We start from the raw sequence: 23,673 nt of genomic DNA on the forward strand, positions 1-23,673 counted from the left end.
ACAGGTGTGGGCCACTGCACCTGGCCAAAAGTTTTAAATTTTAACTAAGTCTATACATATATATATACACACAACTTCTTTGTTAAATCTTTTTTTACTTTAAAAAATAGAAGTAGAGACAGGGTCTCACTTTGTTGCCCAGGTTGGTCTTGGAACTCTTGGGCTCAAGTGATCTTCCTGCCTTGGCCTCCCAAAGTGTTGGGATTACAGGTGTGAACCACCGTGCCCAGCCTTCGGCGTCTTATCTAACAAATCATTGCCTACTCCAAGGCCATGAAGATGTACCCCTAAGTTTTTTTTTTTTTTTCTTTTTTTTGAGACAATGTTTCGCTCTTGTCACCCAGCTGGAGTGCAATGGCGTAATCTTGGCTCACTGCAACCTCCACCTCCTGATTCTCCTGCCTCAGCCTCCCGAGTAGCTGGGATTACAGATGTCCACCACCAGGCCCAGCTAATTTTTGCATTTTTAGTAGAGATGGGATTTCACAGTGTTGGCCAGGCTGGTCTCAAATTATTGACCTCAGGTGATCCACCCACCTTGGTCTCCCAAAGCGCTGGGATTACAGATGTGAACCACCATGCCTGGCCCCCTACTTTTTCTTACAAATCAATGATCCACACGAGCCCTTTCTTAATGAACTTCAAGATGCCTTTGACTTTTTTTTTTTTGAGACAGTCTTGCTCTGTCGCCCAGGCAGGACTGCAGTGGTGCAATCTTGGGGTTCAAGTGATTCTCCCACCCCAGCCTCCTGAGTAGCTGGGACCACAGGTGTGCGACACCACATCTGGCTAATTTTTGTATTTTTAGTAAAGACGGGACTTCACCATGTTGGCCAGGGCAGTCTCGAACTCCTGACCTCAAGTGATCTGCCAGTCTCGGCCTCCCAAAATGCTGGGATTACAGGCATGAGCCCCCGTGTCTGGTCTGAAATACCTTCAATGTTAAAGACTTTTGTGATTAAATCAACTTATCAAACCAATTGGCTTGCAGTATACAAGTTCCTTTCCTGTGTCAAGTTACTTATTTTCCATGACCTGCTGGGAGAAGACCTCTGTTAGGCACCAAGGCAGGCAAGGATCACAATGCTTTGCCAGGAAAGTCACATTTGTGTCCTTTCTACTAGCTGGGAAGCAGTCTTCTCAAGTTCAGTCTAGAATGCTTTCCAAAATCACTGGCCATGGTAAAAACAAAATCTTTATCTACTAAATCCAGACTAAAAACCAAGATATTATATTTGAAATATCTTTCAAATACCCCAAAGTCAATCTCTAGTATTTGTAGAGGGAGGCATTCCCAGGCAAAATTCATATTTGATTGATAATTGATTTAGTAAGGATTTGATTATTAGCTTAGACTCACACAGAACTCTCATTTTAGAGGTAGGTAAACTGAGGCATAACTTGCAGAAGAACCCAGCTAATAAGTGGGAGAGATTAAACCAGGTATTTCTGATGAATGTTTCCACCATTACATATACCTGACTTGACAGCATACCAACCACAGGACTCCTTTGTTGTTTCCTGGAAGGAGTGTGCTCCCAGGAGTGTCAATGCTGCTTTTCAATTCCACCACACATTTGATTCAATCTCTCACACGAGTATGATCCAGTTCTTGCCCTGAACAAGGAATATAAGCCTGGGAAACATATTGAGACCTCGTCTCTACTAAAAATAAAGCCGGGCGTGGTGGCTCACGTCTGTAATCCCAGTACTTTGGGAGGCCGAGGTGGGTGGATCACGAGGTCAGGAGATCCTGGCTAACACAGGGAAACCCCGTCTCTACTAAAAATACAAAAAATTGGCCGGGCGCGGTGGCGGGCGCCTGTAGTCCCAGCTACTCAGGAGGCTGAGGTAGGAGAACGGCGTGAACCTGGGAGGCGGAGCCTGCAATGAGCCGAGATCGCGCCACTGCACTCCAGCCTGGGCGACAGAGCGAGACTCTATCTCAAAAAACAACAACAACAACAACAAAAATTACAAATATCAAATGATACAAACACTAATATGCAGAGCAACAGAAATTATAGGAACTGGCAAGTAGTTAGGTAGTCATTTGAAGGCTGTCACCTCAAAGGAAAAACAAAAACAACCCCATTTGAATCAAACAGATTCCTTGAGCCCAGGAATTCAAGACCAGCCTGTGCAACATGGCAAAACCCCATCTCTACTAAAAAAATACAAAAATCAGCCAGGCATGGTGGTACATGCCTCCCAGCTACTAGGGAGACTGAGGTGGAAAGATGGCTTGAGCCTGGAAGGTAGAGGTTGCAGTAAGCTGACATCTCACACTGTACTCCAGCCAGCCTGGGCAACACAGCTAGAGCCTGTTTCAGAAAAAAAAAAAAAAAGAAGAAAGAAAAAAGAAAAAGGAAGGAAGGAAAGGAGGGAGGGAGAGAGGGAGGGAAATATCTAGTATTGACAGAAGGTAGCTGTGCTGGATGGACCACCAACAGGCATATTGGAAGTCGTGTGGTACTGGTGCAAAGAGCTACAAAGACAGATCTAATTCTTAGTCTTACTACTTAATAATTGTGCAACTTGGGTATCTTAATTTTCATACCCTTACCCAGACTATCTCAGAGTCACAGTGGACTGAATGAGAATATATACCCAAGTACTTTGCAAACAATAAAATGCTATGCTGGTAAAGTAGGGTTAGATTTGAAGATGGCTTTTCAAAATTCCTGAATTTCTCTCAGAGCTTCATGAACAGGAAATGCTGCAAACGAGAAAACAGTTTCAAACAGATCTGGCAGCATGAGGCTCTCAGGGTGTTATTTGCAAGCCTGTCAGAATTGCGAGTCACCAAGACAATGGCAGAGGCTACTCTTCTACTGGACAATTGGGTCAGTCCACAATGGGACCATAATAAGGCTGCTCATATTCTAGTAGAATCTTCAATGGACTGGGCTGAACAGTAATCACTCCAGAAACAAAGCTAAATTTATAAACTAGGTGGTTTAGCTAAAGGCCACCCGGGGAAAACTATCTCCTGCACACATGACTATATATTCAAAGTTCAGGGTCTAAGTAAAAAAATATATATATATATGTGTGTGTGTATATATATATATAATATAAAAAATAAATATATTCCTAGTTCTTCTAGTTTGCTAATCCTAATTCTCTCTTGGGATTTACCAGTCCTTTGGCCCTTGAGTGTATATATAAATATGTAAATACAAGGCTCAGATCTACGGAAGGGAAGTAAGAGGTGGAGGGGAGACACAGGAGAAGACTAGGATAACTATAGTCCAAACAGTTTCTCCAAAAGAAATTTTCCAACTATCTCTTTTGAAATATAATCAGGTGGCTCTTACCTTCCTAGGAACACTTCACTGCCACTACCACTAGGTACCATAAGGGACTAAAACAAATTAAAGCAGGAAAATGAAAAAGCTCAATTTCCATTTAAGCCAGCACAAAAATATACACTGAATAGCTTCTAAGCACTTGCATTGTGTGTGTGTATGTGCGTGTTGGGGATAACCAAATGGTTATCTCCAAACTATCTCAAATAGGCACTAATGGTTTCTACCTTAAGGAAACTTTACAACTTAGTTTAGTCTCACAGCTCTAAGAATACAAAAGATAATGAATGTAACTGTACAATGAGTTCAGAGAATGGGAGTGAGAACTCTCTTTACTGAGTGGGTAAGCTCTGAAGTGGTCTCCGAAGGCTAGATGGTTAATATTTCTGAAGGGTTTGGGGCACAAGACGAGTTTGGTTACAGAGGCATAAAAACAAAGGTCCACACAGCAAAATGCCTGAGATCGAATAGCAAAACTGCTGGCTACCTGGCCTCTATTCTGCAGTACCCTCCACCTCCAACTCCAGTCTTCAGACAAAGAGGGTTCTGCATTGTCTGTCAGCTGAATTACACAAATCCCTCTGACTAGCTCTTCGTTTTAGCTCTTAGCAACAATACAAGAAAGAGCCTTTCCAACAGCCCCTCTGACAAAATGGAAACTGGGATTTCTCTAACCTGTATGTATTCATCAAAAACGAGGGAGTTAGATTTAGGAGGCAATCTTCTAAGGCCTCATGTGAGAAAGGCCCAGGGTGAAACGGAAGAGAAAAGCCAGGCTGAAAGGCCACACAAAGAATCCTCTCCACCCGCAGAAGACATGCCATGAACAAACATCCAGTGTTCACCCTTAAACTCTATCAACTCAATCCAACATGATGTAGTCAAAAGAGCACTGATTTGGAAGTCAGGTGAACTGAGTTCCAAACCCAACTGTGTAACTGTGGGCAAATTACCCACTATCTTAGAGTTTTGCTTCTGCCTCTCTAAAACGGGGATATTTCTTATAGTGCAAGTCTTCAGAAAGTAATAAATAAAATAAAATGGGCACAATAAACTTTATAGGACCCTGTAGGATTAATGAGGTGATGTGAAAGTATCTAGGGCCTAAATGTTGAATCAATGGTATTCCTTCTTTCTTCTCACCTCCTGCAGTGAAAGGCCTAAATTCCTTATAAGGAAAATTTTCAGGAAGTTAGGGTCAAAGAAAAAACCATTATTTTCTTGCTTTCTATTAAACGTTGGTTTTTCCTTTTCCTTCCAACACTCAGTTCTTTCTCTTAATCTTTATCCTTCCATTCTGTCTTCATTCTCTTAAAAGCTACACTTAAGGAACCAATGACCAGGGGTTTTAAAAAGGGCCTATTTCCCCCTTTACTTCACCTCAAAGTGGGCAATTCCAATCATGACTCACTAGAAAATTATAGCCTATTGGGTGATTTAAATATTGACGACTGTTCAGATGCAGTGGCTCACACCTGTAATCCTAGCACTTTGGGAGGCCGAGGCGGGTTGGATCACCTGAGGTCAGGGGTTCGAGAGCAGCCTGGCCAACACGGTGAGACCTCGTCTCTACTAAAAATACAAAAATTACCCAGGTGCAGTGGCAGGCCCCTTTAATCCCAGCTACTTGGGAGGTTGAGGCAGAAGAATCACTTGAACCCAGGAGGCAGAGGTTGCAGTGAGCCAAGATTGCACCACTGCACTCCAGCCTGGGCAACAGGGCAAAAACTCCATCTCAAAAAATAAATAAACAAATGCTGATGACTTCTGCAATCTATACCTAAGACCTAGAGGAAACATGGGTTCCTTCCAATCACGTCTGTAAGTACCTCAAATAGAGGGGAAAAAAAAAAGCATCTTCTTCTCCACAAACCTGTTCCTTATATATTTCTCTTAATTCATGGTCCACAATTCCTTACCTGGAATTCTGAAATCAAAGGGGCTCTGAAGGCCAGGCACAATGGCTCATACCTATAATTCTAGCACTTTAGGAGGCCGAGGCAGGAGGATTGCTTGAGGCCAGGAGTTTGCGAACAGCCTACAACTGGATATTTTTGCTACAGAAATATTCATAATATTTGACCATACAGGTTTCTATCCCAGACCTCACTGGATGTGTTATACAAGTTATATGTACCATAATGACTTTCTAAAATTCAAAAAATTAGGATTCTGAAACATCTGGCATAAATAATTTCTTAAAAGGCATACACTCTCAATGGGGGCAGTATCACATCCAAAAGGGCAAATAGGTTTGTCGGCGAGGAAGAAAAAAAGTTAGGTATTAGAATGGTATGTAGCCCTTCAAAGCTCAACTTACCCAACAAAATCTTACTATTACATGAGCAGGACTGACAGTGACTTCATCGAAGGCAGACAAAATATATGCAGGATCTATGCTACAAAATTATGGTGACCAGGCGGCCATGACTGGGGAACTTTCTCTTGATTGATCACTGGATCTCGATATGGCACGAGATGGCCTGTGCATGCCTGCTGGCTGCATTATGAATGTTATTTATGTTTTATCCTCAGTGGATTGTGTGACTTGGGCTTTGGTCATTATCAAGCAAAAGTCTAAAACTTCACGAAATAATTTTAATTGTATTGTTTTACTTCTGTTGGATAAATTCTAGTTTTGAATGATTTTTAAAGTTTTGATTACATTGTTTTTATACAAACTACCAAATTGGATTGTAATTTGATACAATGTATGTAAGCAAGTAAACTGTATTAAAAGTTACATAGCAAATACAGCCATAAAAATTAAGTTAAGGCCGGCAGCGGTGGCTCAGGCCTGTAATTCTAGCACTTTGGGAGGCTGAGGTGGGCGGATTGCCTGAGCTCAGGAGTTTGAGACCAGCCTGGGCAACATGGTGAAACACCATCTCTACTAAAATACAAAAAATTAGCCAGGCGTGGTGGCATGCGCCTGTAGTCCTGGCTACTCAGGAGGCTGAGGCAGGAGAATTGTTTGAATCTGGGAGGCAGACGTTGCAGTGAGCTGAGACTGCACCGCTGTACTGCAGCCTGGGCGACAGAGTGAGACTCTGTCTCAAAAATAAATAAATAAGTTAAATGCAAACAGCTTTAAAAAAAAAAAAAGATGAGGCCAGCTGAACACGTTGGCTCACACCTGTAATCCTAGCACTTTGGGAGGCCAAGGCAGGAGAATTGCCTGAACTCAGGAGTTTGAGACCAGCCTGGGCAACATGGTGAAACCCCGTCTATATTAAAATACAAAAAATTAGCCAGGCTTGGTGGCAGGGGCCCATAATCCCAGCTACTCAGGAGGCTGAGGCATGAGAATTGTTTGAACCCAGGAGGCAGAGGTTGCAGTGAGCCAAGATTGCGCCACTGCACTCCAGCCTGGGCAACAGAGCGAGACTCTGTCGCAAAAAAAAAAAAAAAAAAAAAAAAAAAAAGATGAGGCCTCACTATGTTGCCCAGGCTGGTCTTGACCTCCTGGCCTGAAGCAATCCTCTTGCCTTGGCCTCCCAAAGTGCTGGGATTACAGGCGTGAGCCATCCTGTCCAGCCCAAATAGGTTTTTTTTCTTTTTAAAGACAGGTCTCACTCTGTTGCCCAGGCTGGAGTGCAGTGGTGTGATCTTGGTTCACTACAGCCTCCACCTCCTAAGTTTAATCTATCCTTCCACTTCACCCTCAGTAGTTAGGACTGCCGGTGCATGCCACTACACACAGCTAATTACTGTATTTTCTGTAGACACAGGGTTTGATCATGTTGCTCAGGCTGGTTTCGAACTCCTAGGCTCAAGTGATCCTCCTCAGCCTCTCAAAGTGCTCAGGAGTTTGAGCCTAACCCCAAAATTTTGTTTAGTCATTCTTTTTTTTTTGAGACTTGCTCTGTCGCCAGGCTGGAGTGCAGTGGCACAACCTCAACCTTAGCTCACTGCAACCTCCGACTCCCGGGTTCAAACAATTCTCCTGCCTCAGCCTCCTGAGTAGTTGGGACTACTGGCGCATGCCACCACGCCCAGCTCATTTTTGTATTTTTAGTAGAGATGGGGTTTCACCATGTTGTCCTGGCTGGTCTCGAACTCCTGACCTCAAGCAATCCACCCATCTCAGTCTCCCATAGTACTGGCATTACAGGCATGAGCCACCATGCCCCGTCCTGTTTAGCCTTTCTTAATCATGCATTGAATAAAAACTGAATTGTACACTTACTCTTATGTATAAAGCACAAAGTATATAAAAAGATATAGTTTATCTTGGTATTAATATTTCATAGCACAGGTACATTAGGGGGAAAAAGGTCTAAAAAGGCTCCTTAGGAAGGTGATTAAAAAAAAATTGGAGAAACAACACTGAGAAACACTGGATTAGTGTTCTGTACTAATACTTTCAAAGTTTTTCAACCCAGAAACATGGGAATTATCTTTGACAGTTCTGTTTCCCTTAACTATCACCCCACATCCAACCACTAAGAATGGTTGGCTTTATTTCCTAATTATTTCTGGACTCTGTTTCTTTTTCTCCATTCCTACTGCCACTGAACGAATTTAGGTCTTCATAATCTCTTGCCTAGATGTTACAAGAGCCTCATCAAACTGCCTTTTTCCTCCTTACACCCAAACTTTTTTGAGTTTCACTCTTGCTGCCCAGGCTGGAGTGCAATGGCATGGTCTCGGCTCATGGCAACCTCCGCCTCCTGGGTTCAAGCGATTGTCCTACCTCAGCCTCCTGAGTAGCTGGGATTACAGGCATGCACCACCACGCCCGGCTAATTTTTTGTATTTTTAGTACAGACGGGTTTTCTCTGTGTTGGTTAGGCTGGTGTTGAACTTCCGGCCTCAGGTGATTTGTCTGCCTCGGCCTCCCAAAGTGCTGAGATTACGGGCATGAGCCACCGCGCCCAGCCCACCCACGCTTCTTAAAACTGTTTACCTCTTCTCTTTTCTTTTTTCTTTAAAAATGAGACAGTGTCTCGCTAAGTTGCACATGCTGGTCTCAAACTGCTGACCTCAAGTGATCCTCCCACCTCAGCCTCCCAAAGTGCTAAGATTACAGGCATCAGCCACTGTGCCAGTCCTCTCCTCTCTCATTTCTTAGCTTACTCCAATTCACTTCCATGCCATCAAAACTGTCTTTGTAAAGGCCACTTACCAAGCACATGACGCTAAATTCAATAGACATTTTCAGTCCTTTTTTTTTTTTTTTTTTTTGCTTGTTCTCTTGGCAGCACTCAATCCTGACAACTATTTCCTTATTTTTGAAATACTCTTTCTCTTGGCTTGTTTGTTTGTTTTTGGTTTGTTCTTTTTTTTTTTTTTGAGACAAAGTCTCGCTCTTGTCCCCCAGGCTATAGTGCAATGGTACGATCTCGGCTCACTGCAACGTCTGCCTCCTGGGTTCAAGCGATTCTGTTGCCTCAGCCTCCTGAGTAGCTGGGATTACAGGCGCCTGCTACCACGCCTGGCTAATTTTTGTATTTTTAGTAGAGATGGGGTTTCACCATGTTGGCCAGGCTGGTCCTGAACTCCTGACCTCAGGTGATCCCCCCACCTCGGCTTCCCAAAGTGCTGGGACTACAGGTATAAGCCACCGTGCCCAGCTTTTTTTTTTTTTTTTTTTTTTTTTGAGACAGAGCGTTGCTGTGTTGCCCAGGCTAGACGGGAGTGGTGTGATCTCGGCTCACAGCAACCTCTGCCTCCCAGGTTCAAGTGATTCTCCTGCCTCAGTTGCTGGGATTATAGGCATGCACCACCACGCCTGGCTAAGTTTTGTGTTTTTAGTAGAGCTGGGTTTTCACCATGTTGGCCAGGCTGATCTCGAACTCCTGACCTCAGGTGATCCACCCATCTTGGCCTCCCTAAGTGCTGGAATTACAGGCATGAGACACCACATCTGGCCTCTTTCTCGTGGCTTTTAAGACACCAAGCACTCCTTTTCTTCTTTTAGTTCTGACTGATGTTTCCTTCCTTTCTGCACATCACAGCTGATCTACCTTGGCCAGCTTTTTAGCCCAGCTTTCATCACATTTTTCCTGAGTGTTATGAATCACTCCATAGTTTTAGTTGCCATGTACAGAGATAAATAGACGATCAAACCTCTATCTCGATTCCCAGGCCTCACACTCTTGAGCTCCAGACTTCTATATTCAATTGATTTTTGGACAACTTCCCTGGAGGTCAGAGAATCCTTAAAATGCACAAATTTAAATTCATCTCAATTAACAGCATCACTATCCATTCTGCTCTCAAGGCAACAGGCACAGGAGTCATGCTTAATTTTTTTTCTTGGCTTCAGCCACCAGATGAAATCAATAACCAAGTCCTGATGATTCAAATTCCTAACTCTCTTATTCCCTACTATTACCACCTCAGCTGCTGCCATCGTCTCCTGCCAGGACTACCACATTACTTGACAAGCTCCTAGTTACGGCCAGGAGCAGTAGCTTATGCCTGTAATCACTTTGGGAGGCCGAGGGAGGCAGATCACTTGAGGACAGGAATTCCAGACCAGCCTGGACAACATGCTGAAACCCCATCTCTACTAAAAATACAAAAATTAGCTGGGCATGGTGGCACGCACCTGTAATCTCAGCTATTCAGGAGGCTGAGGCAGGAGAATAGCTTGAATGCTTGAACCCAGGAGGTGGAGGTTGCAGTGAGCTGAGATCGCATCACTGCACTCCAGCCTGGGTGACAGAGCAAGACTCTGTCTCAAAAAAAAAAAAGAAAAAAGGAACTCCGTCTGGGTGTGGTGGTAATCCCAACACTCCAACACTTTGGGAGGCCAAGGAGGGAGGATCACCTGATGTCAGGTGTTCTAGACCAGCCTGGCCAACATGGAGAAACCCCATCTTTACTAAAGATACAAAAAATTAACTGAGTGTGGTGGTGGGCGCCTGTAATTCCAGCTACTCAGGAGGCTCAGGCAGGATAATCTCTTGAACCCAGGCGGCGGACGTTGCAGTGAGCTGAGATCACGCCAATGCACTCCAGCCTGGGTGACAGAGCAATACTCCATCTCAAAAACATAAATAAAAAATAAATAAATTTTTAAAAAATTAATTGGCTGGGTGCGGTGGCTCAAACCCATAATCTCAGCAGTTTGGGAGGCTGAGGCAGATGGATTGTCTGAGGTCAGAAATTCGAGACCAGCCTGGCCAACATGGTGAAATCCTGTCTCTACTAAAAAGACAAAAAAAGTTAGGCAGGCATGGTGGCCCAAGCCTGTAATCCCGCTACTCTGGAGGCTGAGGCAGAAGAATAACTTGAACCCAGGAGGCGGGGTTGTAGTGAGCCAAAATCGCACCACTGCACTCCAGCCTGTGTGGCAGAGCAAGACTCCGTCTTAAAAAAAAAAAAAAAAAATTAACATTTAAAAAATACATACAATTTTGTAAAACACATAGACTACATAACATTTCATAAAATACACAGTATATTGATTGAAGTAACATTTGCAAATAAGACAGACAATTCTCAGGCTATATTTGGCTTCAAATATCTTTTGTTAATGTTTTCAGATTTTGAAAGTTGGCTTGTAACCTTTACAAAGCAGTAAGTATTATTTATAAATCCAGGCCAAGCGTGGTAGCTCACGCCTGTAATCTCAGCACTTCGGGAGGCTGAGGCAGGTGGATCACGAGGTCAGGAGTTTGAGACCAGCCTGGTCAATATGGTGAAACCTACTAAAATTACAGTGGCGAGCACCTGTAATCCTAGCTACTCGGGAGGCTGAGGGAGGAGAATTGCTTGGACCCGGGAGGCAGAGGTTACAATGAGCTGAGATAGCGCCACTGCACTCTAGCCTGGGCGACAGAGCAAGACTCTGTCTCAAAAAAAAAAAAAAAATCCAGATATCCAGCTTCAAGAGGGAGAGGAATTATGGAAAGGATGGGAAATCATGCAATGCGACAACACTAGAACCATATTTCCCCATGGCAACAGTTGGCTGGACTCAGTAGCCAGGAAATAGGGATGTCACGTTCATCCACCAGTCTCCCTTTGGTTTATTTCATAAAATTATTCACTAGAATATAAAATCTGGAACTTCAACAGAAAGAGGTTTTGTCTGTTCTGTCAATCACTGTATTTCCAGGGCCTAGAAAAGTCCCTGGCACATAGTGGGCACTTAATGATTTGCTGAAATTAACTGCTGTCTGCCTGGTCCTAAAAGTATGAGTTTCTGACAAGTATTCACAATATGTTTCTGTCCTCCCCTCAAAGACAAAGACTAGTTAATTTAACTTTATATTTAATATAGGGCCTGGCTGGGTATGGTGGCTCATGCCTATAATTCCAGCACTTTGGGAGGCCGAGGCAGGCAGATAACCTGAGGTCAGGAGTTTGAGACCAGCCTGGTCATGGTGAAACCCCATCTCTACTAAAAATACAAAAATTAGCCGGGCGTAGTGGTGGATGCCTGTAATCCCAGCTACTCAGTAGGCTGAGGCAGGAGAATAGCTTGAACCCAGGAGGTGGAGGTTGCAGTGAGCTGAGATAGGCCATTGCACTCCAGCTAGGGTGACAAAGTGAGACTGTCTTAAAAAAAAAAAAAAAAGAAAAAAAAAAATATATATAGGCTTGACACTTAGGAAGTACTAAGTGACTAACAGCTATTAATTATCACTTATTGAGTACTTACTATGTGCTAAGCACCAAACTAAAATGCTTTACAGGCATTACCTCATTTAATTCCTGTAACAATCCTATTATCTCTATTTTATTTCATTTTTATTTTTTAAAGACAAGGTCTTGCTCTGTCACCTCGGCTATAGTACAATGGTGAGATGATATAGCTCACTGCAACCTCAAATTCCTAGGCTCAAACAATCCTTCTGCCTCAGCCTCCTACGTAGCTGGGACTACAGGCACATCCCACCACACTCAACTATTTTTTTTGTAGAGATGGGGGTTTTGCCATGTTGCCCAGACTAGTCTGGAACTCCCTGCCTCAACCGATCCTCCTTCCTGAGCCTCCCAAAGTGCTAGGAACACAAGTGTGAGCTACTGCGCCTAACCTATACCTATTTTAAAGATGAGAAAATGAGGCTATGTAGAGTAAGTAACTAGTTGAATAATAACATGGAATGAAATAACTGTAATAGAAAAAAAGGATGTGAAAAGGGCACATCACTGCACTCCAGCCTGGGAGAAAAAGCGAGACCATCTAAAAAAAAAAAAAAAAAAAGAAAGAACAAAGTGCTATAGAATTTAGGAGAGTTCATTTCCAAATTGGAAGGCATAAAGTATTTCAGAAAGGTTCATGAAAGAGGCAGCATTTAAATTAGATCTTGAAAAACAGGTGAGATGGCCAGGCACGGTGGCTCACGTTCATAATCCCAGCACTTTGGGAGGCCGAGGCGGGCAGATCACCTGAGGTTGGGAGTTCGAGACCAGCCTGACCAACATGGTGAAACCCCGTCTCTACTAAACATACAAAAAATTAGCCAGGCGTGGTGGTGCATGCCTGTAATCCCAGTTACTCAGGAGGCTAAGGCAGGAGAATCGTTTGAATCAGGAGGTGGAGATTGTGGTGAGCGGAGATCGTACCACTGCACTCCAGCCTGGGCAACAACAGTGAAACTACATCTCAAATTAAAAAGAAAAAGAAAAAGAACATAAAAACAGGTGAGATTTCCATAGGAAAGGATGGTGGCATGGGGAAGAGATTGCTTTAGTTACTTCAGGAATACTTATGTACAAACAGCCCATATTTTGATTAGAATCATACTGCGTGTCTCTTCCATGTATTAGCTATGAATTTGCCCAAGTTACTGAAACCTCTCCATCCTTTGGTTTTCTCAACTAAAACATGAGAATCTGAGAATTAAATGAACATATAAAGTACAGGCATACCTCATTTTACTGTGATTCACAGTAAAATGGTGTGTAGTTTGTTTGTTTGCTTGTTTGTTTTTTGAGACAGGGTCTCACTATGTTGCCCAGGCTGGTCTCAAACTGCTGAGCTCAAGAGTTTCGCCTGCCTTAGCCTCCCAAAGTGTTGGGATTACAGGCGTGAGCCACCATACCCGGCCAATGTGTGTTTTTTTAAAAAAACAAATTGAAGGTTTGTGGCAATCCTATGTTAAGCAAGTCTATTGGTGCCATTTTTCCAGCAGCATGTGTTCACTTTGTGTCTGTGCCACATTTTGGTAATTCTCATAATATTTCAAACTTTTGCTTATTGTTTTATCTGTTATGGTGATCTGTGATCAGTGATATTTGATGCTAGTATTGCAACTGTTTTGGGGTGCCATGAGCCATGGTCATATAAGATGGAGAACTTAATTGATAAATATTGTGTATGTTCTGACTGCTCCACCAACCAGCCATTCCAGTCTCTCTCCCTCCCTATTCCCTGAGATACAACAATATTGAAATGAGGCTAATTAATAACCCTACAATGGCCTCCATGTGTTCAAGTGAAAGGGGCAGTTGCATGATGTCTCCACATTAAGTCAAAAGCTAGAAATTATTAACCTGAGTGAGGAAGGCATGTCAAAAAACCAAGATATGCTGAAAGCTACGCCTCTTGCACCAGTTAGCAAAGCTGTGAATGCAAAGGAAAAGTTCTTTTTTTTTTTTTTTTTTTTTTGAGAAGGAGTTTCTAAGGCTGGAGTACAATGGTGTGATCTCAGCTCACTGCAACCTCCACCTCCTGGGTTCAAGAGATTCTCCTGCCTCAGCCTCCAAAGTAGCCCAAGTAGCTAGAATTACAGGCATGCACCACCACGTCCGGCTAATTTTGTATTTTTAGTAGAGACAGGATTTCTCCACGTTGGTCAGGCTGGTCTTGAACTCCCGACCTCAGGTGATCTGCCTGCCTCAGCCTCCCAAAGTGTTGGGATTACAGGCGTGAGCCACTGTACCCGACCAGGAAAAGATCTTGAAGGAAAAGAAAAGTACTAGTCCAGTGAACACACAAATGTTTAAAAAAAAAAAAGAAAAAAAAAACCGGCTGGGCACTACTCAGGAGGCTGAGGGAGGAGAATGGCATGAACCCGGGAGGCAGAGCTTACAGTGAGTCAAGATAGGGCCACTGCATTCCAACCTGGGCAATAGAGCGAAACCCCGTCTCAAAAACAGCCTTATTGCCAATATGGAGAAAGTTTTAGTGGTTTCGACAAAAGATCAAATCAGCCACAATATTCCCTTAAACCAAAGCCTAATCCAAAGCTAGGCTCTAATGATACTGGTTCATAAGGTTTAAGGAGCTGGGCGCCGTGGCTTATGCCTATAATCCTAGCACTTTGGGAGGCTGAGGCGGGTGGATCACCTGAGGTCAAGAGTTCGAGACCAACCTGGCCAACATGGTGAAACCCTGTCTCTACTAAAAATACAAAAATTAGCCAGATGTGGTGGCAGGCACCTGTAATTCTGGCTACTTGGGAGGCTGAGGCAGGAGAATCGCTTGAACCTGGGAGGCAGAAGTTGCAGTGAGCTGAGATCGTGGCACTGCACTCCAGCTTGGGCAACAGTGAGACTCCATCTCAAAAAAAAGGGTTTAAGGAAAGAAGCCATCAATGTAGAGGCCAAACTCAGTAACTCATGCTTATAATTCCAGTGGCTTCAGAGGCTGAGGAAGAAGGATCACTTAAGGATAGGACTTGCAGACCAGCCTGGGCAACATGGTGAGACACTGTCTCACAAAAATTAAAAATTGGCTGAGTGTGGTGGCACACACCTGTAGTTCCCAGCTACTTAGAAGGCTGACCTGGGGGATCCCTTGAACCCAGGAATTAGAGGTTACAGTGTGCTATTTTGCCACTGCACCCCAGCCTGGGTGACAGAGAAAAACCCTATCTTTAAAAAAAAAAAAAAAAAAAAAAAAAAAAAAAAGGCCGGGCGTGGTGGTTCACGCCTGTAATCCCAGCACTTTGGAAAGCCGAGATGGGTGGATCACAAGGTCAGGAGATTGAGACCATACTGGCTAACACGGTGAAACCCCATCTCTACTAAAAATACCAAAAAAAATAAAAATAAAAATTAGACGGGCGTGGTGGTGGGCACCTGTGGTCCCAGTTACTCGGGAGGCTGAGGCAGGAGAATGGCGTGAACCCAGGCAGCGGAGTTTGTAGTGAGCCGAGGTTGCACCACTGCACTCCAGCCTGGGCGACAGAGACAGACTCCGTCTCAAAAAAAAAAAAAGTAAGGCCAGGCGCAGTGGCTCGTGCCAATAATCCCAGCAGTTTGGGAGGCCAAGGTGGGCGGATCACTTGAGGTCAGGAGTTCAAGACCAGCCTGGCCAACATAGTGAAACCCTGTCTCTACTAAAAATACAAAAATTTTCTGGGCATGGTGGTGCACGCCTATAATCCCAGCTACTCAGGAGACTGAGGCATGAGAATTGCTTCAACCCGGGAGACAGAGGTTTCAGTGAGGCGAGATGGTGCCACTGCACTCCAGTCTGGGTGACAGAGTGAGACACTGTCTCAAAAAAAGTGCAAGGTGAAGCAGCATGTGCTGATGTAGAAGCTACAGCAAGTTATCCAGAAGATCTAGCTAAGATCACTGATGAAGGTGGCTACACTAGCCAACAGGTTTTCAATGTAGAAGAAACTGCTTTCCACTGGAGGAAGATATCATCTGGGACTTTCATAGCTAGAGAGAAGTCAATGCCTGGCTTCAAAGCTTCAAATGACAGGCTGACTCTCTTGTTATGGGCTAACGTAGCTGGGGCCTTTAAGTTGAAGCCAACTCTCAATTACCATTCTGAAAATCTCAGAAGCTTAAAATGTATGCTGAATTCACTGTGTTTATGCTTTATAAGTGGAACAATAAAGCCTGGATGACAGTACATCTCTTTACAGCCTGATTTACTGAATATATACATATATCTATATCTATATCTATATCTATATCTATATCTATATATTTTTTTTTGAGACAAGAGTTTTGCTCTTGTTGCCCAGGCTGGAGTGCAGCAGCACGATTTTAGCTCACTGCAACTTCCACCTCCCAAGTTCAAGTGATTCTCTTGCCTCAGCCTCCCAAGTAGCTGGGATTATAGGTGTCCACCACCACGCCAGGCTAATTTTTTGTATTTTTAGTAGAGACAGGGTTTCGCCATGTTGGGTGGGCTGGTCTTGAACTCCTGACCTCAGGTGATCTGCCCACCTTGGCCTCCCAAAGTGCTGGGATTACAGGCACAAGCCACCGCACCCAGCCGATTTACTGAATATTTTAAGCCCATAGTTGAACCCTATTACTCAGAAAAGGTTTCAAAATATTACTGTTCAATGACCATGCACCTGTTCATCCAAGAGCTCTGATGGAGATATACAACGGGATTAATGTTGTTTTATTTTCTTTTTTTGAGACGAAGTCTCAGTTTGTGCCCAGGCTAAAGTACGTGGCATGATTTCAGCTCACTGCAACTTCTGCCTCTCAAGTTTAGGTGATTCTCCTGCCTCAGCCTCCAGAGTTGCTGGGATTACAGGCACACATCACCATGCCCAGCTAATTTTTTTGTATTTTTACTAGAGACAAGGTTTCACCATGTTGGCCAGGCTGGTCTCGGACTCCTGACCTCAAGTGTTCTGCCCGCCTTGGCCTCCCAAAGTGCCGAGATTACAGGTGTGAGCCATCGTGCCAGGCTTAATGTTGTTTTCCCGCCTGTTAACACAACATCCATTCTGTAGCCATACAGAATCCATCCATTCTGTATGAATTAAGGAGTGATTTCCACTTTCAGGTCTTATAAAAACATTTACGATCCATGAGAGGTCAAAATATCATCATAAATAAGAGTTTGGAAGAAGTTGATACCAACTCTCATGGATGACTTTAAGAGGTTCAAGACTTCAATGGAGCAAGTCACTGTAGATGGGGTGGAAACAGCAAGATAACTGGAAGTGAAAATGTGATAACGAGATAACTGAAAATGTGACTGAACTGCTGCAATCTCACGATCAAACTTGAATGGATGAACAGCTATTCTTAAAGGTGGGCAAACAAAAGTGGTTCCTTGAGATGGAATCTACTCCTTGTGAAAATGCCATTAACCCTGTTGGGCAAGGCTGGGCAAGGTGGCTCACACCTGTAATCCCAACACTTTGGGAGGCCAAGGCAGGAAGATCACTTGAGCCCAGTTCAAGACCAGCCTAGGCAACACTCTTTAAAAACAATTTTAAAAATTAGCCGGGCATGGTGGTGCATGCCTATAGTCCCAGCTACTCAGGAGGCTGAGGTAGGAGGATTGCTCGAGCCTGGGAATTCAAGGCTGTAGTGTGCTGTTGATTGCACCACTGCATTCCAGCCTGCGTGACAGAGTGAGACCCTGTCTTAATAAATAAAAAAATAAACATATATACAAACATATATTCATACATGAACTGATGACAAAGGATTTTGGGGGTTTTCTTGAGACAAGGTCTTGCTCTGTCGCCCAGGCTGGTGTGCAATGGCACAATCATGGCTCACTGAAACCTCAACCTCCCAGGTTCAAGTGATTCTCCCACTTCAGTTTCCTGAGTAGCTGGGACTACAGTCACGCACCACCACACCCAGCTAATTTTTTAAATGTTTTGTAGAGATGGGGTCTCACTATGTTGCCCAGGCTGGTCTGAAACTCTTGAGCTCAAGCAATCCTCCCACCTCATCCTCTCAAAGTGCTGGGATTATAGGCGTGAGCCACCAAGACCAGAAGACTTAGAACATTACATAAACTTAGTTAATAAAGTAGTGGCAGGGTTTGAAATTTTGAAAGGTCTACTGTGGAGAAAAATGTTATTAAACAACATCACGTTACAGAGAAATCTGTCGTGAAAGGAAGAATCAATTGATGCCGCAAATTTCATAGGTTTTCTTATTTTAAGAAATTGCCACAGCCACCCCAGACAATTACCACCCTGATCAGTCAGCAGCCATCAACATCAGGACCCTCCACCAGCAAAGATTACAACTCACCGAATAGCAATTTTTCACAATAAGTATTTCTAAATTAAGATACGTACTTTTGGCCAGGCACTGTGGCTCATGCCTGTAATCCCAGCACTTTGGGAGGCTGAGGCGGGCAGATCACGAGGTCAGGAGTTTGAGACCAGCCTGGCCAACATGGTAAAACCCCATCTCTACTAAAAACACAAAAATTAGCTGGGTGTGGTGGTGGGTGCCTGTAATCCCAGCTACTCAGGAGGATGCGGCAGGAGAATCGTTTGAACCCAGGAATTGGAGGTTGCAGTGAGCTGAGATCACGCCACTGCACTCGAGCCTGGGTGACAGGACGAGCCTCTGTCTCAAATAAATAAATAAATAAATAAATAAATAAATAAATAAATAAATGAGGTACTTTCACTATACATACTATTGTACATTTAAGAGACTACAGTATAGTATAAACATAACTTTTATATACAGAAAACAGAAAAATTGGTATGACTTGCTTTATTATATTTGCTTTATTGCAGGGGTCTGGAACCAAACTTGCCTTAGCTCTGAAGTATGCCTCTACTTAGAAGAGTACCTAGCACATAGCGTTGGGTATTCTTATTACAGCTTTCCCATCTCTGTCTTTTAGGGAGTGCAGTGGCACCATCTCGGCTCACTGTAAGCTCCGCCTCCCAGGCTCACGCCATTCTCCTGCCTCAGCCTCCCGAGGAGCTGGGACTACAGGCACCCACCACCACGCCCGGGTACTTTTTTGTATTTTTAGTAGAGACAGGGTTTCACCATGTTAGCCAGGATGGTCTTGATCTCCTGACCTTGTGATCCGCCCGCCTCGGCCTCCCAAAGTGCTGGGATTACCATCTGTCTTTTTTTGTGGCTCTCACATTTTGGTGCAACCTGGGTTAAAATACAAACTGTCAAAAAAAAATTAAATAAAAGCTGGCAAGTCTCTTTTAAATAAGGAAGGCTTCTCCAGAAGTTCCCCAGGCTTCCCTTTCCATCTAATCAGCGAGAACTGTATCATATGCCCATGCCTAAATCAATCACTGTCTAGGGAGCTAGAGTTACAATGATTGGTTTAGAGTTTATATCAATACCCACCCCCTGGGGTAAGGAAGCGTGGCCAAATTCCCAGTTAGCAAAGTAGTAGTAATGGTGATAAGAAAATAATGTCTGCAAGACTCATGAGGTTGTAGGCTCTGCTAGAGAGAGTCACAGTAAAGCCATCTCCAGAGCTACAAATATCACCTCTACAGGGCACCTAGTGGCAGGGAAATCACTACAAAAGTCTGTTAAGGGTAATGACATTTGGCACAGCAGAAATAGTGTAGGATATACAACTGAGCTAGTGGAGGGTACACGTAAGAGGCAGTGAAACACAGCAGGTTCTGTATTTGTGTGCATGTGAAGGCAGGCTGTTAGAGTCTCCAGTGCCCAAAGGATCCAGATTACCACCCTTGGACTAGTCACCTAATCTTCTCAAAGCCTCAGTTTATAATTGTAAATGGAGATAACCCAACATAACTTAGATTAGCTGTTAGGATTAAATGAATGCATTAGTTTGATCTACATGGGGTATAGATAAAACAAAAAGCTGACATTCATAAAGACAAGCTACGATGAGGGACAGATACCTGAGATGGAGCTGGAAAGGGGAAGTTACCTGACTCTAGGCTAAAAATCCCCTTCAAGACCTTGGTCAGGTTTTGTTGCTTCACTGAAGACTTTCATGTTGAACTGTACCAGAATAGGACTAACTTTATTTCTTAACTCCTTAAGTCTTCTTATAGATTTATGTGCTGCAAAATGGGTAAGAATCTTACTTCTGGCTTTGTGGCTTATTGGCTGTGTTATCTTCTCTGAGGCAGCTTCCCAATCTATAAAGCTAAGTAAATCTCTACTTATTTCACTGAGCTTATTAAACAATAGTTCCTTCCCTTTGAGGCAATAGTGTTTCTGAAACTGAAGACCAATACAAAGTTTATAACAAAGTTTATAACATAAAACCCCCTAAATGTTTTTCACTGATAGATGAAGATCCAGCTACTAAGAAGGGCCTATCAGTCTTATTACTCAATAGAGAAACCTGGAAACCAGAGTGCTTAAGGGAAAGGAACATTATTGAAAGTGGAAAAGAATCTGTTCTCGGCCGGGTGCGGTGGCTCAAGCCTGTAATCCCAGCACTTTGGGAGGCCGAGACGGGCGGATCACAACGTCAGGAGATCGAGACCATCCTAGCTAACACGGTGAAACCCCGTCTCTACTAAAAAAAATACAAAAAAAAAACTAGCTGGGCATGGTGGCGGGCGCCTGTAGTCCCAGCTACTCGGGAGGCTGAGGCAGGAGAATGGTGTAAACCTGGGAGGCGGAGCTTGCAGTGAGCTGAGATCCGGCCACTGCACTCCAGCCTGGGGGACAGAGCGAGACTCTGCCTCAAAAAAAAGGAATCTGTTCTGATATTCATAGAGCCCTTACTAGGCTCCAAACACTGTTATCTGTTTTTTGTTTGTTTATTACCAGACTCACTGCAACCTATGCCTCCCGGGTTCAAGGAATTCTCCCGTCTCAGCCTCCCAAGTAACTAGGACTATAGGAACACGACACCATGCCTGGCTAATTTTTGTATTTTTGTAGAGACAGGGTTTCACCATATTGGTCAGGTTAGTCTCCTACTCCTGACTTCAGGTGATCCACCTGCCTCGGCCTGTGGGATTATAGGCGTGAGCCACCTTGCCCAGCCCAAATGCTGTTATCTTATTTAGTCCCCAAATACGTTGATAACACAGCCCCACCCCTTCTTTCTAGAGGTGAGAAAAGTTCACAAAAAGAAGAAAAACAACATTATTGTGGACTGTGCTAGATGCTTTCCATGTGTGTTGTTGTGTCTGACATTTAAGTGACTTCCAATACGAGATCTGATTCTAAAGTCATTGCCTTGAAGCTCAAGTGAATAATTTCTGCTTCCTTAGAATCACGGATGTTAAAAAATTCAATTCCAGGCCAGGCGCAGTAGTTCATGCCTGCAATCCCAGCGTTTTGGGAGGCCGACACGGGCGGATCACCTGAGGTCAGGAGTTTGAGACCAGCTTGGCCAACATGGTGAAACCCTGTCTCTACTAAAAACACAAAAATTAACTGGGCGTGCTGGCGGGCACCTGTACTCTCAGCTACTCGGGAGGCTGAGGCAGAAAAATTACTTTAACCCAGGAGGCAGAGGTTGCAGTGAGCCGAGATCAGGCCACTGCACTCCAGCATGGGAGACAAGAGTGAAATTCCTTCTCAGAAAAAAAAAAAAAAAGATTTCAAAGTGGCCAGGCGTGTGGCTCACGCTTGTAATCTCAGCACTTTGGAAGGCCAAGGCGGGTGGATCACGAGGTCAGGAGATCAAGACCATCCTGGCTAACACGGTGAAACCCCGTCTCTACTAAAAATACAAAAAAATTAGCCAGGTGTGGTGGCAGCCACCTGTAGTCCCAGCTACTCGGGAGGCTGAGCCAGGAGAATGGCATGAACCTGGGAAGGTGGAGGTTGCAGTGAGCCGAGATCAAGCCAATGCCTGGGTGACAGGGTGAGCCTCCATCTCAAAAAAAAAAAACAATAAATAAATAAAAAGATTTCAAAGTGGGCCCACATGCAAAAACAAAAACAAAACAAAACAAAAACCCCAAAGACATTTACAACTTTGCCTAGGGTTAAAAGTTTTTTCCCCTTTTCTCCCAGCCCAACCACTAGAGAGCCAGGTCATTTAAAAAAAAAAAAAAAGGCCGGGCACAGTGGCTCACACCTGTAATCCCAGCACTTGGGGAGGTCGAGGCGGACCGATCACTTGAGGTCAGGGGTTCGAGACCAGCCTGGCCAACACGGCGAAACTCTGTCTCTACCAAAAAAAACACAAAAATTAGCCGGGCGTGGTGGTGGGTGCCTGTAATCCCAGCTACTCGGGAGGTTGAGGCAGGAGAATCGCTTGAACCCGGGAGGCAGGAGGTTGCAGTGAGCCGAGATCGCGCCATTGCACTCCAGCCTGGGTGACAGAGCAAGACGCTATCAACAACAACAACAAACAGCAGTTACAAACTAGGTTTGGGAGTGTTCACCCTGGCTTAGCCACTGTATGACCTTGGCTAAGTTACTTTACCTCTCTAAAGCTCAGCTTCCACATCTGTAAAATAGCAATAATGGTAGCATCTATTTCCTTAGGTTGTACAAATTAAGCAAAACAAGACATGTAAAGCAATCAGAACAATGCCCGCACGTAAAAAGAGCTTAGCAAATTTCAGTTTTTACTGCTGTAGAGGAATTACCACTGTTGGTTGTCTCTAAATCCAAAGACTTCGCCATGGTATTCTCTCTGAACAGAGGCCTTGCCAGCCGGAGTGCCCTCAGAAAGATCAACAGGTCGCTCCTTTTCTCCTTACCAGGGCCAGCCCAGAAACCTAAAGTCCCCAACCTAAAGATGGCCAAGAGGACTTGGCCTTTGGTGTTCTACCATCACAAGGGATGCCACTATGAGCCCAACCGAACCACACTATTTCCACCTTGATTCCGTTCTCCCGGCCTTCAGCGGTGCAAGCTGCCCTCGGCCTGGCTGCCCATGCTTACCAGCCTGGTGCTGGATCGCCTGGCGTCCCCTCACCAGAGGACTCCACCCCGCTACGTAGGTAGGACTTCCCTGAGTTCAGGGGAGCCACTGAATCTAGTCAAGACGCGCGTCGGCCAAACACAAGCCAGGAGAAAGCTACCTTAGCGCTGCCCAGGCCTGCCGCCAGGAGCCCGTCCCCCAGCCCCAGTCTGGGAGCAGGGCAGAGAGTAGGCCCCTTTCTATCTCCCAGGAACACGTGGGCTCCTGTCCGAGGCCACCATGTGGGGGGCTCCAGGCGTGCCAAGGTGTCCCCCGAACCAGCATCAAAAGACTGCTCCTAGCGCGGGCCCTAGCTCGGCCCAAAACTGGCAAGAGGAGCACTCCCGGCCTGACTTTTCCACTCAGACCTAGCTAGAGGGGATGCAGACATCTTCCGCAGACCGGAGACAGGCTCTCGCCAAATCCCAGGCCCCGACACTCCCTGAGCCCAAGAACCCTACTGCCTGGTTTCCTCACTCACCCATCGCGGCTCCGCTCGCTCACTTGGCGGCGGCGGCGGCGGCGGCGGCGGCAGCGACGGCAGCTTCAGCGGCAGCCTTCAGTAGACAATATGGCAGACCTGAAGGACGGAAGCTCGAAAGGGACAAACCACTTAACTCCAGGACGAAACGCGTTATTGGCCCAACCGCGTATCATTACACCGAAGTGCGCACTTAAAGAGACCGCAGCCACTAAAGGTGGGGAGTGGAAATGAAATACGAAAGGAGTGACTGGGAGGAGACTGGGAGTGATACCTACGAAAGTTAAGTGTGTTTAGGAGTTCCCAGTTGTTTCTGCTACTATTTCTTTTTTTTTTAATCTTGAAATTTTTTTCCCCTGAACTTTTTCCTCTCGGAAGTTTATCTCCCCCCTCCTTTTTTT

At 44.6% G+C, this 23,673-nt stretch overlaps 1 protein-coding gene across 1 annotated transcript in view; it reads right to left on the minus strand.

Annotated features, from left to right (window-relative positions):
• Positions 1-23,400, minus strand: part of KPNA6 (karyopherin subunit alpha 6) — a 66,828-nt gene extending 43,428 nt beyond the window's left edge. The window contains exon 1 of the mRNA XM_007979606.3: positions 23,273-23,400. Within this exon, the coding sequence (XP_007977797.1) occupies positions 23,273-23,276 (4 nt within the window). The 5' untranslated portion in view covers positions 23,277-23,400. The remainder of the gene's footprint in view (positions 1-23,272) is intronic.
• Between the last annotated feature and the right edge of the window lie 273 nt (positions 23,401-23,673).

The sequence above is a fragment of the Chlorocebus sabaeus genome, chromosome 20 (genome assembly GCF_047675955.1).
Source record: "Chlorocebus sabaeus isolate Y175 chromosome 20, mChlSab1.0.hap1, whole genome shotgun sequence".
Lineage (NCBI taxonomy): Eukaryota > Metazoa > Chordata > Mammalia > Primates > Cercopithecidae > Chlorocebus > Chlorocebus sabaeus.